Source organism: Carassius carassius, chromosome 33 (assembly GCF_963082965.1).
Source record: "Carassius carassius chromosome 33, fCarCar2.1, whole genome shotgun sequence".
In the NCBI taxonomy this organism is placed as follows: Eukaryota; Metazoa; Chordata; class Actinopteri; order Cypriniformes; family Cyprinidae; genus Carassius; species Carassius carassius.
This window is the reverse complement of record NC_081787.1, coordinates 8,616,412-8,630,772: the sequence shown is the minus strand read 5'-3', so window position 1 is coordinate 8,630,772 and position 14,361 is coordinate 8,616,412. Positions and strand designations below refer to the sequence as shown.

Sequence of the window (14,361 nt, the reverse complement as noted above, 5' to 3'; positions counted from 1 at the left end):
TGCACTGAAGTTATGGACTATGCATAGACTTAAAGATACTTGTTTCATTCTTGTTAAGTATTTGATGTATCATTTTCATAATGTCTAAACAACAGTTGTAATTATAACCTAGTGACCCAGTAAATAACTGAGTGTGAGTTCACCATCTGTAACATGAGCCCTAATTTGAACTACAAAATGAAGAACTTTACCCCTGTCATCTCTGGGTCGATTGTCCCGCTGAGGAAGCCAAACAAGCAGGCAAATAAATATATTGCCATGTATATGCTATGCAAGTTGATTATTCAAAACTAATGGCTTGCATATTTATATAATTAAAAGAGCAGTGAGGTTTGGCTTTCTGCACAGTTCCAAATAGTTTGTGAAAATGAGAACTACATTCCACACACAAACAGGACAGCTACATAATGTTTTACAGTTAATGTAAAGCAGTGTGGGTATTGACAAATGTTGACTCACAGTCTTGGTATGTTACAACTCTAGACTGTAGACAGCTGCAGTCAGTCTCTAGGAGTAGGAATTCAACATTTATATATTTAAATTAATGTATTTAAAATCTGGCCATCTGTTGATGATGATTCCTTGCCTAAAAACCAACTCTGGATTAAGCTCCAGCATCCCCCAACCCAACATAAGACAAACGGTTTGTAAATTGGATGGATATTTAAAATGAGTTCCCTCTAGGCCTGGCAACATATTTGCATACCATTAGCTTAGATTGCAATTTTCTTTTGCTCAGACATGTCTTAATTTATTTTTTTACTTAAATAGCGAGAAATACTTGTCTCTATAAAATTATTTTCAAAGATCTTAATCCAGTAAACATAGACTTGGAAACCCTGACTTGGCTGGATCTTCAGTTTTCCATGTGCTGAGAGCAGCACCCTTTGGCAAATGTGATTTTGGCATTGGTTAAAACAATTCTGTACTAGATTTCAGCTGGCGTTAATACATACTGTACAGTACTGAACTTGATTGTGTTTTTAAAGCTCCCTTTAACAATCTTCTCAGTATATTTTTCCTAAAGGTATCCTTATTTTCGGCCAATATATCGGCCCGATATTTGTTATTTTTTAATATATCGGCATCGGCCGATATCCGTGTTTAGTAGCGCCGATTTAAAGTGAGGCACGTCGGCGGACAACCTCGTGATATTGGTGCGGTGGAAAGTGCTGCTGCCGCATGTGAAGCACCGCAAGCCAAAACTTTTGGAAGATTCAACAACAGTCCTGGGAGATAAAGGTAGTCAGAGAATTTCACTCTGTAAATGGGGTGGAGAAGTTGGCAGCTCTTACAAACACTGCAGCATGATTGAGGGCTACGTTACTCCGCCGCTCACAGACAGCACCATGCTCGGAGAGACAGCTGTCCTGGAGCTGCCCAGAACAGTTAATGACATTTGTTCGGAAGCATGGTTTGATGCAGACAATAACCAGTTTTCCATCCAACTCATTTGTATTTAGGGATGTCAATATTCGATAATTTTCATGATCGATCGTCGTTTAAATTAATGATCAATTAATAACCTTTGTGATGTCCTTACATTAATACTCCACTAGATGGCACTCAAGCTCCTTAGGTAAAATATGCATGTGAAGTATAAAGAGAGAAGAGTGAGAGTAAGTGCTGAACGTGTGCTCGCATGTTATCCTGCTTGTGCAGAAGTTATTAAAACGTATCCTGAGAGAATTCAACTTGTTTGTGCTTCTTGTCATGAAGACATAACAAATTTGGCGACGAGGACGATTTTTTTTCTCAAGATTTCCTGAGGATGTCATCAGTAAGTGCTCCGTTTCCCAGTCCATTTTTGCCTTGTCCCGGTGAGCCCGCTATACCGCTTGTAACATGGCTGAGAATGTTTGAGAATTACATGCTCGTCATCAATGCTACTGGAGATTCCTGGCCAGAAGCCAGAAAACGGGCTTTACTTCTTCACTGCCTCGGAACTGAAGGTCAGAGACTATTTTATACATTGCCCGATACCGGTGACAATCTTGCAGCTGCTGTTAAAGCTTTGGAGGAGCATTTCATTCCAAGACGAAATGTGGTCGTGGAAAGACATGCCTTCAGGAAACGAGTGCAGAGGACAGATGAAACGGTACTGCAATATATTGCTGCATTGAGAGATTTGGCAACTACTTGTGAATTTAATGAGAATCTTGATGATATGCTGCGTGACCAGCTAGTAGAACATATTGCTAACCCTCGCATTCGTGAAAGATTATTAATGGAATCTAAATTGACACTAGAGACTGCAATTACAATTTCCACGCAGCTAGAGGCCGCTGATGCACAGGCAAAATCTATGGTTACAAGCAGTTCTGCTCCAGTACAAGCCGTACATGCCACTCCTGCGACTGGACGACAGCATCCTAAGGCCAAATTCAAAACACATACCTCATCAAAACCTCACTCTGCTTCTTCAGCTCGGACATGCTTCCACTGTGGCTCCACTGCACATCTTGCAAACGCACAGAACTGCCCTGCTGCATCTGCTAAATGTAAAAATTGTAATAAGACTGGACATTTTGCACGAGTCTGCCGTTCTGCTCCTACTCGCTCAGTGCATTCAGTTGAATTACCAGAGGTTTGCATTCTCTATCTACCTGGAACATCTGATCGTCTGATGTGTGATGTGACTATAAATGCTACGTCTGCTGTTACACCTGTGTCTCTTCAACTCACAGTCGACTCTGGTTCATCAGTGTCCATTCTGCCAAAACAATTGTATGAGCAGCACTTTCGCACTGTGCCGTTACAAGCTCCATCTGCCCGTTTAGTCACTTACTTGCAAGAGCCAATTTCAGTGCTTGGATGTTTACCTGCAACTGTGTCTAAATATGGCCTTACCTGTCCTGCACATTTCTTCATTGTTGACAATGGCACAGCTTTGTTAGGCATGGACCTAATTAAGGGACTCCAGCTTCGATTCGATGGAAACACTGTGCTGCCGCCACCACAATCCGCTTCAGTTTGTGCCCTCTCCACTCCTCCATCACAGCGGACTGCATTGGGCTGTGTAAAAAAATTTTACACACAAGGTTAACATTTCTGACTCTGTACCTCCTGTCAGACACAAATTGCGTCGCTTACCTTTTTCTGTCAGAGATGCTGTTTCCGCCGAACTAGAACGACTCTTGCATGCTAGTGTAATTGAAAGAATTGACTCCTCTCCATGGGTTTCACCAATTGTTGTGGTCCAAAAGAAAACAGGGGGGATCCGCATGTGTGTGGATCTGCGAGGGCCCAACAAGGCAGTTATAGTAGACAGCTACCCATTGCCACACATGGAGGAGATGATGACATTACTGCAAGGTGCAACTGTATTCTCAACTATAGACTTGGAAAGTGCATATCATCAGGTACCTCTTCATGACGACAGCCGGGACCTAACTGCATTCATTACACACGAGGGCCTCTTCAGGTTCCGCAGGGTACCTTATGGTTTGGCATCTGCTCCATCTGCATTCCAAAAGATGATGGTTGTCATTCTAAAAGGACTCCAGAATGTTGCAAACTATCTAGATGACATTATCGTGTGGGGACGCTCGCAACAGGAGCATGATCAAGCACTAGAGAATGTGCTGCAACGTCTCAAAGAGGCTGGGTTGGTGTTGAATGAGCCTAAATGTCAATTCAGAAAGCAGAGCTTGAAGTTTTTAGGACACATGGTGACATCACAGGGTATTCAGCTGGATCAAGAACATCTCTCTGCAATAATCGATGCACCTGCGCCATCGGATGCTGTTCAGTTGCGTTCTTTGCTGGGTCTCCTCTCATGGTACAACAAATTTATTCCTAATTTCGCTTCCGTAGTGATGCCTCTGCGTGCGTGCCTGAGAGATGAGAGTGGATTTCACTGGTCCGATGATGCTCAACAGAGCTTAGCTGAAGTCAAAAAGCTACTTGTACACAGTCCTGCTCTTGCACTATTTGACCCGGGGCTGCCAGTGGTCATTTCTACTGACGCATCTGCTTACGGACTAGGTGCTGTCTTCGCACAAATAAGCACTGATGGTCAAGAACGTACTGTCGCTTTCGCATCCAGAACACTCACCCCAACTGAACAAAAATACTCCACTGTCGAAAAGGAGGCTCTGGCGTGTGTTTGGGCAGTGGAGAAGTGGAGGACATACTTGTGGGGTCGCAGATTTACTCTGCGGACTGACCATCAAGCCTTGACGACGCTGCTGACCACAAAAGGGACTGATAGAGCTGGCATGCGCATAGCTCGGTGGGCTGCTCGGTTGCTCTGTTTTAATTACACTGTTGAGTATCGTGCTGGATCTCAAAATTACACTGCAGACTGTTTGTCCCGCTTGCCCCTGCCTCTGACTTCAGATGCTGAGTCAGATACAGAGCCCGAATTTGTTGCATTACTGTCCACTGGTCCGACTGCCATATCTCAGGATGAATTTGCTGCTGCCTCTGCTAGTTGTCCTGAACTCTCTGCACTTCGCACACAAATGGTCCGTGGCTGGCCTCCATCTCCTGCTGCTTTGGATCCTGTTCTACGCCCATATTACAAACTGAGACATGAGTTCAGTGTGCAGGCTGATTTTGTTTTTAGAGGGTCTCGACTGGTGGTACCTGGAGAACTGCGTGAGTCACTGATCCGCATTGCACATGAGGGCCATCAGGGGATTGTCAGAACAAAGCAACGCCTGCGTGAAATGTATTGGTGGCCCAGAATGGACACACGTGTGAAAGAAAAGATTACTGCCTGTCAGTTATGTCTTTCTCTGGACAAAACTGCAAAAACCTCTGCTGTGCCCCTCCAGCCTGTTCCTTTACCATCTGCACCTTGGGAAAAATTAGCAATAGACATTGTGGGTCCTTTTGAGACTGCTGTCTGGGACTGTCGATACGCTCTGACACTCACTGACTACTATAGTAAATGGCCCGAGGTAGCCTTTACTGCATCTATTGCAACAAAACAGGTGACTGCTTTTCTTACCTCCGTCTTCAGTAGACATGGCAACCCGACCACTCTGGTGAGTGATAATGGGCCTCAGTTTACTTCACCTGAGTTCACTGCATTCCTGAAAGACAGAGACATTAAGCACATTCGCACATCAGTGTATCATCCGGCTGCAAACGGAGCTATTGAACGCTTCCACAGAGTGTTGAAAAGTACAATTCAATCAGCAATCCTACAATCCGCACCATGGAAAGCAACAGTGACTGACTTCCTGCAGATCTATCGTGCCACACCTCATGCTGTGACAGGTGTTTCCCCCTTCGAATTGCTTCATGGGAGGAAAATGCGTACCCGCCTCAATGTCCTGAAACCCTCACCTTCTGGTCATGAACAACTGAAGAAGCGTGTTTCAGCACGTCAGGATGTCATGAAATCTCGCTTTGATAACAAGCATCGAGTGCGTCATTCTTCTTTCCGAAAAGGGGATAAAGTGCGCATAAAAAAGTCAGTACATGTGCCAAAAGGACACCCAAAATTCACTCCTCCAGTTGAGGTTAGAGAAAAAGTTGGCCCTTACACTTACCTCTTAGACGATGGAAAGAAGTGGCATGCATCGTGTCTCGCATCTGTGCCGACTACTGCAAGGGATAATAGACTGACCACAAATGCAGAAAACCTGATTCCCTCTCAAGTTCCACTGTCTGGAAATTCAGAGTCTTCTGATGCTTGTTCACGTGAAACACGTCAAAGACGTGAGCCAGGTTGGCTAAAGGACTATGTTTATTAGTCACAGAAACTGACATGGACTTTTGCACACATTGCACACGCATAAGTACTGAATAGCAGTTGAGTAGTTTGTTCATATTGTTTTAAATGCTCCTTTGTATTCATGTAATGTGTTGCCTAGTGTATTCTTATACATGTGAAATTGGTGATATATTAAGGATTTGATGTTCTTTATTTCTATTTCATGTCAATTGTTGGCTACAGAAATAATTCATTTAACTAAGAGGGGAAAATGTGATGTCCTTACATTAATACTCCACTAGATGGCACTCAAGCTCCTTAGGTAAAATATGCATGTGAAGTATAAAGAGAGAAGAGTGAGAGTAAGTGCTGAACGTGTGCTCGCATGTTATCCTGCTTGTGCAGAAGTTATTAAAACGTATCCTGAGAGAATTCAACTTGCTTGTGCTTCTTGTCATGAAGACATAACAACCTTAATGCTGCAAAATGCGTCTGCAGCGGTATTATTATTATGGGCAAAAGTATCGGGTGCCGTTTGTAAAGCTGCTCATGCTGAAAATAACAGCAACATTTTGTCACATTTAGCTTCAAACAATGTTTAAAAAACTGGTATGAATTTTTGACGGTCACTTTTTAGCACATTTACAACAATATTTGTCAACTTAAGAGATATTTTAAATAGTTAAATATAAATATTAAATGTTACACCTAAATGTTAAATGTTAAATCTAAATGCTAAATCTAAATGTTAAATCTAAATGTTAAATCTAAATCTAAAATCTAAATGTTAAATCTAAATGTTAAATCTAAATCTAAATGTTAAATATAAATTTAAATCTAAATGTTAAATCTAAATGTTAAATATAAATCTAAATCTAAATGTTGAATCTAAATCTAAATGTTAAATCTAAATCTAAATGTTAAATATAAATGTTAAACTTAAATCTAAATATTTAATCTAAATGTTAAATCTAAATCTAAATGTTGAATCTAAATGTTAAATCTAAATCCAAATCTAAATGTTGAATCTAAATGTTTCGGTTGAAACTAAATATTTAGCTAATATGCAAATTCAAAATGCCGGAAGTGCCAAAATAAAAGCTCAATGAGGTCAGTGTGTGTTTATAGCATCGTGTTAAATAAGGAATGAATAAAAATCATCTCATCCGAGGAAATTGACTCTTGGACATGGATTATCTTGATAATGACTACCTAAAATAATAAACACGTTTGGAGAAACTGTATTTGAAGAGTACACTAGTGTATGTAGATATTAATGTCAGGGAACAGTGTGAGTGATGTGTATTGAAGGGCGGTATTGCGCCAATAAGCTGGATGCCAACCGCCGTTAAACTGGAAAGAAGACGAATATGACGGCTTGCTGTGAGTTACAATGGTGAGAATATATTTTTGTTCACGAAATAATTATTTAAATTTAAGAGTACAAGTTATTTTCATACAGTGGTATTGATTTTGGAGTTAATCAATACCTAATACCAAGACTAATTGAGCCATGGCCTGATCCTGGCTTAATCTAAACCCTGTTTGTTATTTACATAATATATAGCATATTTGTGATTGTGCTGTAAAAACACGTTTTATAATGAATAACTAACAGGGGAGCTCCATTAAGTACACGACTCAAAAGTGGATTTACATAAACCATATATACATCTTGAAGACTATTACTAAATGTCTGTCATCTGACAGGATAGTCTTTGATAAGTATTGCAGGTGAGCACATTTAACAGACATGAAACAGGCATCTGAGTTCACTCATTGTTGTCAACACTGCTTTAGATGAGTGTAAGTCATGTAATCAAACAAATCTACATACAGTAACTAAACACATGTTATCTATTTTATTTGTCCATTTGCAATATTGATAATTTTAGGAACATTTGTTTTGGATAAAAAGCGAGTTACATCATTTACTAACTCAACATGCAGATGCAGTATATCACAGATAAATCACAGAGGAGACTGACTCTTATCTGGATGTTACAGGAACAGATTATGTTTATCTGCTGTAGAGTGACTGATGAAGGAATGCTGCCATCAAAGGATTTGTGTAAGTACACTACAAAAATAAATGAAACATTTTAATTAGTGTAATTTCAAAGAGTTATAACAGCACTTTTCTTATTGTTGATTTCTGTGCATTTGCTACAGATCTTTTGTGGTGGAGCAGGACCTGCAAGGAAAGGGGAAAAAAGGAAATACCTGAAACAAAAGAATAAAGGAATGACTTTTTGTATTGTGTGTGTGTGTATTTGTGTAGGTTATGAAAATGTCTGCATACTGGTGTGTGCACTGAGGATGGAGAAGTCCACTGCAGCATCCGGAAATGGTCCAGAGATATGGATGAGATGCTCCATCACTCCAGCTCTCACCAGGACCAGATGCTGCTGTGGTCTCCAGGGGCGTCATGCATTCATGATTTTTGAGGGGGCACATTTGGGGTGGGGGGTGGGGGGGGGGGTTCGGGAGTATAAGTCATTCTACGAAAGCACTGTATAACTGATATAGGCTTATTTTTTTATATTTTTTTTTCCTTTTTATTCAAAACAATTCCAAACATGCTTAATATATCAGGAAATATCTCGTTTCTCAAATATGTGTAGGTAAACGCGTTTTGCACCTTTATAGATTGTTATTTGATCAATATATGGAAATGTAGTGTAATCTATTAACTACACATAAAAACCTGACTTTTTACTTAAGTGCCATATCATGCCATAAAATATTTTTAATACGACTGAATTTGCATTTAATGTAAATTTTAATAACAATATTGTAAGATACTTATTTTAACACTTTCATTTTACAGAGAGTAAAGAACATTTACATTATCAAAAAACATTTTCATTCAGTCTAGCCAGAGTTCAGGCACTCTCAAAAACTCCCATTAAAATCACTGAAGCACTTTACATTATGAAACGAATATCTTACTTACATTCGTACGCACATCTGCACTTTTTGTTGTTTCTGATGAGAGAATTCGCTAAATAATTCAGTCAGCGAGCAAGTTAACAAAACAGTGCGTTTCAGTGATGACTCTTCTGGACGTCTCTGATTGGCCATTGCATCCATAAGCGCAACAGAATAGTTTCTGATTGGTTATCATGAAGCGTTGTACGAACGCGTCTGTCTCTGGCTCAGCGCCAGCCAGCGAACGCAGATTTGAATTTAGCAGCTGATGCTGTGCACTGAACGATCTATTCTCACCGCTGTGATTGTATCAAATATATAAAAAATATTATTCTGCAATTTTTTTTTTCGTTTGGAAGCTGCATTTAAAATCCACTTGGCTCAGAAATCTGAGGGGGCACTGCCCCCTCACTTTGAATGGGCACGACGCCTCTGGTGGTCTCTTCCTCATCGGTGGCCCCAGAGCAGCGAGAGCATATAGAGAAAGACCAAAAGACACAGAGGATTTGATTTTGGTAAAGTTTGTTCTGCTGGTTTCTGTTTATACAATGAAGGCTGACTTTCAGAAGCTTCAAAAAGCATCATCAAAAAATGTGATGGAGCTTTTATCTGAAGTCATTGACAGTGCTCTTATTACAGGGGCCTACAATCCTCTGATCCACCTGGAGAAAAGAGCCGTGCTCACAGACATACTGGTGGTTTTGAACCAGTTCAGTGGTTTTGCCCACTACAAAAATAATAAATTAATGCATGTACTTGTAAACTATGTGTAAATGTTTTAAAGGTAGTGGTGCTCATGGAGAGCAGGCACACGATTGTTTGGAGCAGACACAGTGTTCTTCTGCTCTCGTTTCAAGGTTGTATGGTTCAGAGAGCCGACATCATGGTCTTCCTCATCCTGTTGCTCAAAGACATCCCCGTTGAGAAGAGTGAGACTGTGAAGCACAGTGCAGCAGCAGAATCAGAACAGCTGTGTTGAGATGATAGTAAGAGGTGGGGTTCACCATCTGTAAATACATGATTGTTAGAACAGTAAGTTTGAATGAAGCTTTGTTTCATGTGTTGTTGACTTGTACATGTATGCATTTATTGTGATGCTAACATTTATACATTCTTTTAATCATTTAAACATGTTTCTTGTTGTCAGTAAATAAAATATAAATATGCTATCTATTCGTGTATTAATTGCTTGACTGAAAACTGATGCATTCACATCAACCGCATTAGTGTATATTCATGTATAGCTATGTCACGACAGAAAATACATTTTGCTTCTTTTACTAAAATGTAATTTTAAGGAAAAAAATGTATATAATTATTGGTTGGCATTTATCATTATTATTTCCTGTAAGTGTTGGGGTGGGCAAAGGATGCAGTTCATTATGGGGTAATCTTCATGTTTGAGTAGTAATACTTACATTTTTAGAGTATAAAATCATCAGTCTTCTCCTAAGGTGAGATCTTCGAGCAGCTGTTCGACGTGTGCAGACATTGCAGAGTCACTGAGAGAAACTGTACTGGACTGTGGAGTTAGTGATGCTGTGAAGTGGTAGTGCACCTGTACCTCTTTTTATTATTATTGCCAAACTTATAACATAAAAGATCAGGGTAAGACAGTTGTATTTAACAATAACAATGATAACGCCATAAAACGGTAAATAAAAATGTAACGTGTTCATCATATGAGATCCTATACAAGAAAAAAAAAAAATCACAAAATAATTTAAAAAAATATAGAGATAATGATTTGGGGTTTTCTAATTCTATAAAAAAAATCACATTAGTGGAGTTAAAAATATAAAAACTACAGGAGCATTGAGCAGCAAAGAAAGCCCTCTCGTGGCTGTAGACGGTCATGTTTTCTCTTGGTTCATGTCAAATTAATTTTGATAAATAAGTCGCAGGACCAGCCAAACTATGAAAAAAGTGCTAAATCTAAATGTTAAATCTAAATCTAAATGTTAAATCTAAATGTTAAATCTAAATGTTAAATATAAATCCCTTCCGAGGAAATTGACTCTTGGACATGGATTATCATGATAATGACTACCGTATTTTCCGGACTATAAGTCGCACTTTTTTTGCACAAAATTAAGATTCGAGAGATGGTTCAAGTCAGTGCTCAATAAATGATGATAAGTTTAGAAATGTGCATCCACTTATTATTAGTGTGATATTTTACCATGCAAATGAAGGGGAAAATTTCAAGATATCGGCCCTAAGAATCGGCAGCACATATCGACCATCGGCTGACCCTGACCTCTAAACATCGGCATCGGCTATAGAAAAACCGATATCGGTCGATCTCTATTATAAACTAAAGAGTTCTTCCAGAGTTCTTCTTAAAGAGGTTTGTGTACGTGTAACCGGAAAACCGTGTGAGAGGAAAAAATGATTGTGGTTGTGCTGGTTGGGGATCTTTTTCTCTATTGCCGAGGCCACAGGATACTAATGATGCAGCTGATTTGTTGCTTTGATGTGCCGGCCAATATTTTGACTCAGTCTTTTGGAAGATGACTTTTTGAAGACTTTTTTGAGATGAAAGCTTCAGGTTTACTGTTTACTTCACCAATGAAGTTGGGCATGAGGACGAGATTTATTATACCCCTCAGTTGGACTACAAACGTAAAAAAAAAACACAAACAAATTTTACAATATGACTAATTTTGAAATGCTACAGTTACTTAATCCCCCCCCCCACCCCCAATTTTGTTGGCATCAGATCCGCAGTGGTGCCATGTACTTAAGCTGTCCAATGGGGAAGTGTCCTGTTCTTCTCCTCGAGGCGGGCACCACCGGGGCTCACTTGGAACATGCTGCTTGCTTTCCTGTGATCGAGGATATAAACGGCTGGGCCGATCATCTGTGCAGTGCATGCCTAACCGCCGCTGGTCTGGATCCGCTGTCTGTCGAAGTAAGTATAATTAAAAGGTGTCATAATAATTGTGTCAGAGAAACTAGCTATTAGCTATTAACTATTAGGCAGCTGCTGCAGAGAACTTGACAATCTATACTTACTTGAACCATGTGTTTATATTATGTCTGAATCTCAGGGATACGTTGCCATGTGCTGCCTCTGATTGACCACGGTATGTACAGTTGCACCCGTGGTTTTGTGGTCTCCAGGTGTGACTACAACTGCTATGAAGGCTACCAGATTGAGGGAGATCGCTACCGGATGTGCCAAGAAGAGGGAACATGGAGCGGAACAGAACCGACGTGTGCAGGTACATTTGGAAATGTAGTCATTCATTGATAGTTTGTAGATGCTGTTATATCATCATTTAGGCCAAAGAAGATGTTGTAACAATGACGAAAAATTACATTGTTTCAGATCATGACCCCCCCAAACTGAAATGTCCTTTGTCCAGAGTGAAGGTGGCAGAACCAGGAAAAGTAACTGCCATGGTTTCATGGGAGTGTCCTGTTGCTAAAGATACCGCTGACAAAATACTACAGTATGTGCATCAGATTTTATGAAAACCATCCAACTTCCTCTGTGTCAAAGAGGCAACTTGCAAACTGCATTTTTGTCATCCTTTATCAGGGTCTTGCGAAATGGCCCGGAGTCTGGATCCGACTTTCCTGAAGGAATACATTTAATTCGATATACAGTCTCTGACCAGGCTCACAACACAGCCACATGCAAATTTACTGTGCATGTTGAAGGTAAAGCTAGTATAAAATTTTGCTTAATAATTTACTCACTTTTATGTTCTTTCAGACTCTTATGACTTGTGTGGAACACAAATATTGGAGCCCGCTGACTTTCATCACATTGGCTAAAAGCACAGACATTTTTCAAATATAATCTTTTGCATGCCACAGAAAAATAAAGCCATGCGTAAATGATTACAGAATTTTCATTTTCGGGTGAACTATCCCTTTAACTATAACTGATATTATTAAAATATGACTTAATGTTTTAACGCCCTTCTCTATTTCCAGTCAGCTGCACTTTCGTTGTACTATACAATGGTATATAGGTCTTAAACTGAAATGTTTTTTCCTCTCAGTGAGGCGATGTCCAAAGCTAAAGCCGCCTATGCATGGCTATCTGATGTGCTCATCTGATGGTAATAATTATGGGGCTGTATGTGAATACCATTGTGATCCTGGCTTCGAAAGGACAGGTTTTGCAACTCGTGTTTGTCAGCTAAACCGCAACTGGTCCGATGAAGCAGCTCAGTGTATATGTGAGTACTTGAGGTTATGTGTATTTTTGATTGAAACACATAAATTACAATATTTTTCTCCAATTGTTGTCTGAAACATTTGCTTTATCTTTTAGTCATGGACATAAAAACAGACGTCAGGTCTGCTGGTGCTCTGCTTGACCAGTTTTATGAAAAGAGAAGGCTTCTTGTTGTGTCTACTCCAGATATCACTAACCAGAAGCACAGGCTTCAGAATATAATGCTACAGGTAATATAGATACTTCCTTGATTAAAGCACAAATAATCTTAAGAAGGGAGAGTTAAAATCCCATTATGAAGCATAACTATATGACTGTTGGAATGTTCTGACACAGAAAGCTGAGTGTGGTCTGGATCTGCGACATGTGACAGTGATCGAGATTTTAGGAACTCCACCTCATGCAATAGGCCGCATCAAAAGACAGCAACTAGAGCCTGAAGTCATAGAGGGACTTAGGTAACTTACTGAGTATCTACAGTAGTGTTTACATGATCAATACTGTATATTTAACTGTTGTGTTTAAGGACTAAAATGGAAGTTACTGCAATATTACAATTCTTAGTCAACATGAAGTTAACCATATCTACTTTTTTAATGTTCCCAATTGATCAAATCAATTCTAAGCTTTCTCATATCAAATATCATGGGATGAAAAGGGGATTTAATGCTGACTTTAAGTTCCAGGAGAGACATATTGATTAGTCTATTTTCTATTCAAGATCAGTTTTTTTTTTTTTTTTTTTGATAAAAGCCACATGAAATTCTTGGACAAAACACTTTAATAAGGTTTGTCAACAACAGGGACTCTATACTGTAGTAAAATGTTTTGCTGATTCTCTCCATTATGCATTTGTGTTTCCAGTCTATAAGTGGTAAATTATTGTTTGCATGTGTTTTTTGTTTGTATGTAACAGACAGGCACTGCACATATCTACATCGTATTTCACCATGGTGCTGCTGGATGAGTATGGTGTGGATCGGGAGCGCTTTGTTAACCCCACCACCTCTGATGAGCTCTACTCATACTTAGAGGAGTATCTCCTCACAGAGGAGCTAGAGAGACTGGCGATGAACAGGGACTTCTGTGACTGACCACGGTCTGATTAACTCCAGATCTGATGTTTTGGGTGGGAGTTTTTTTTTTTATAGTGACAGGCACCTAAAGAGCCTGTTTCCAAGACAAACAATCATTTAAAATGACATATTGCAGGAATTACTAAGTTGGAAATGTGATTTAGTCTGGAACAGCTTTTAATCTGCGGAAGTGGAAAACTGCCAGATGGGGTTATATACATATTCCTAAAAAAAAATATTTTAACTATCTATAACTGAGTGTACAGCACACAATGTGGATTCTTAAAAAAAAAAAAGATTTATTAAATGCTGGTACTTTCGTGTAGCTCATAAAAAGAAGGTGTTCACAATGAGGTCAATCAGCATTTTAACATTAAAATACATTGTGTTAAAAATCTACATTTTCGTTTTACATTAAGTGCACATTTAAAACCAAAGCGTTATTCAAACTAAAACATTTAATGTCTCCAAGCGTTCATTTTTAAGAACTG

General features: G+C 39.4%; 1 protein-coding gene and 2 long non-coding RNA genes across 3 annotated transcripts in view; all 3 read left to right on the top strand.

Annotated features, from left to right (window-relative positions):
• LOC132114224 (uncharacterized) overlaps positions 1–14,361 on the top strand; it is a 534,277-nt gene that overhangs the window by 238,646 nt on the left and 281,270 nt on the right. The window lies entirely within an intron of this gene.
• Positions 7,019–7,923, top strand: LOC132114323 (uncharacterized). Its single transcript, XR_009425284.1, has 3 exons — positions 7,019–7,064; positions 7,676–7,739; positions 7,841–7,923. It is a non-coding gene; the product is annotated as an uncharacterized LOC132114323 (long non-coding RNA).
• On the top strand, positions 11,380–14,302 carry LOC132113685 (sushi repeat-containing protein SRPX2-like). Its single transcript, XM_059521593.1, has 8 exons — positions 11,380–11,513; positions 11,653–11,826; positions 11,934–12,057; positions 12,147–12,268; positions 12,616–12,795; positions 12,891–13,024; positions 13,131–13,252; positions 13,711–14,302. The coding sequence occupies exons 1-8, from the start codon at positions 11,474–11,476 to the stop codon at positions 13,886–13,888; spliced, it is 1,074 nt and encodes a 357-aa protein (XP_059377576.1). The 5' UTR covers positions 11,380–11,473; the 3' UTR covers positions 13,889–14,302.

What these genes read in the sequence shown, in the direction of transcription:
- LOC132113685 (XM_059521593.1), top strand. Translation starts at nt 11,474, where the DNA reads ATGCCTAACCGCCGCTGGTCTGGATCCGCTGTCTGTCGAA. An exon ending in AACAGAACCGACGTGTGCAG is followed by an intron (nt 11,827 to 11,933) that starts GTACATTTGGAA and finishes ACATTGTTTCAG; the next exon opens with ATCATGACCCCCCCAAACTG. An exon ending in TTCAGAATATAATGCTACAG is followed by an intron (nt 13,025 to 13,130) that starts GTAATATAGATA and finishes GTTCTGACACAG; the next exon opens with AAAGCTGAGTGTGGTCTGGA.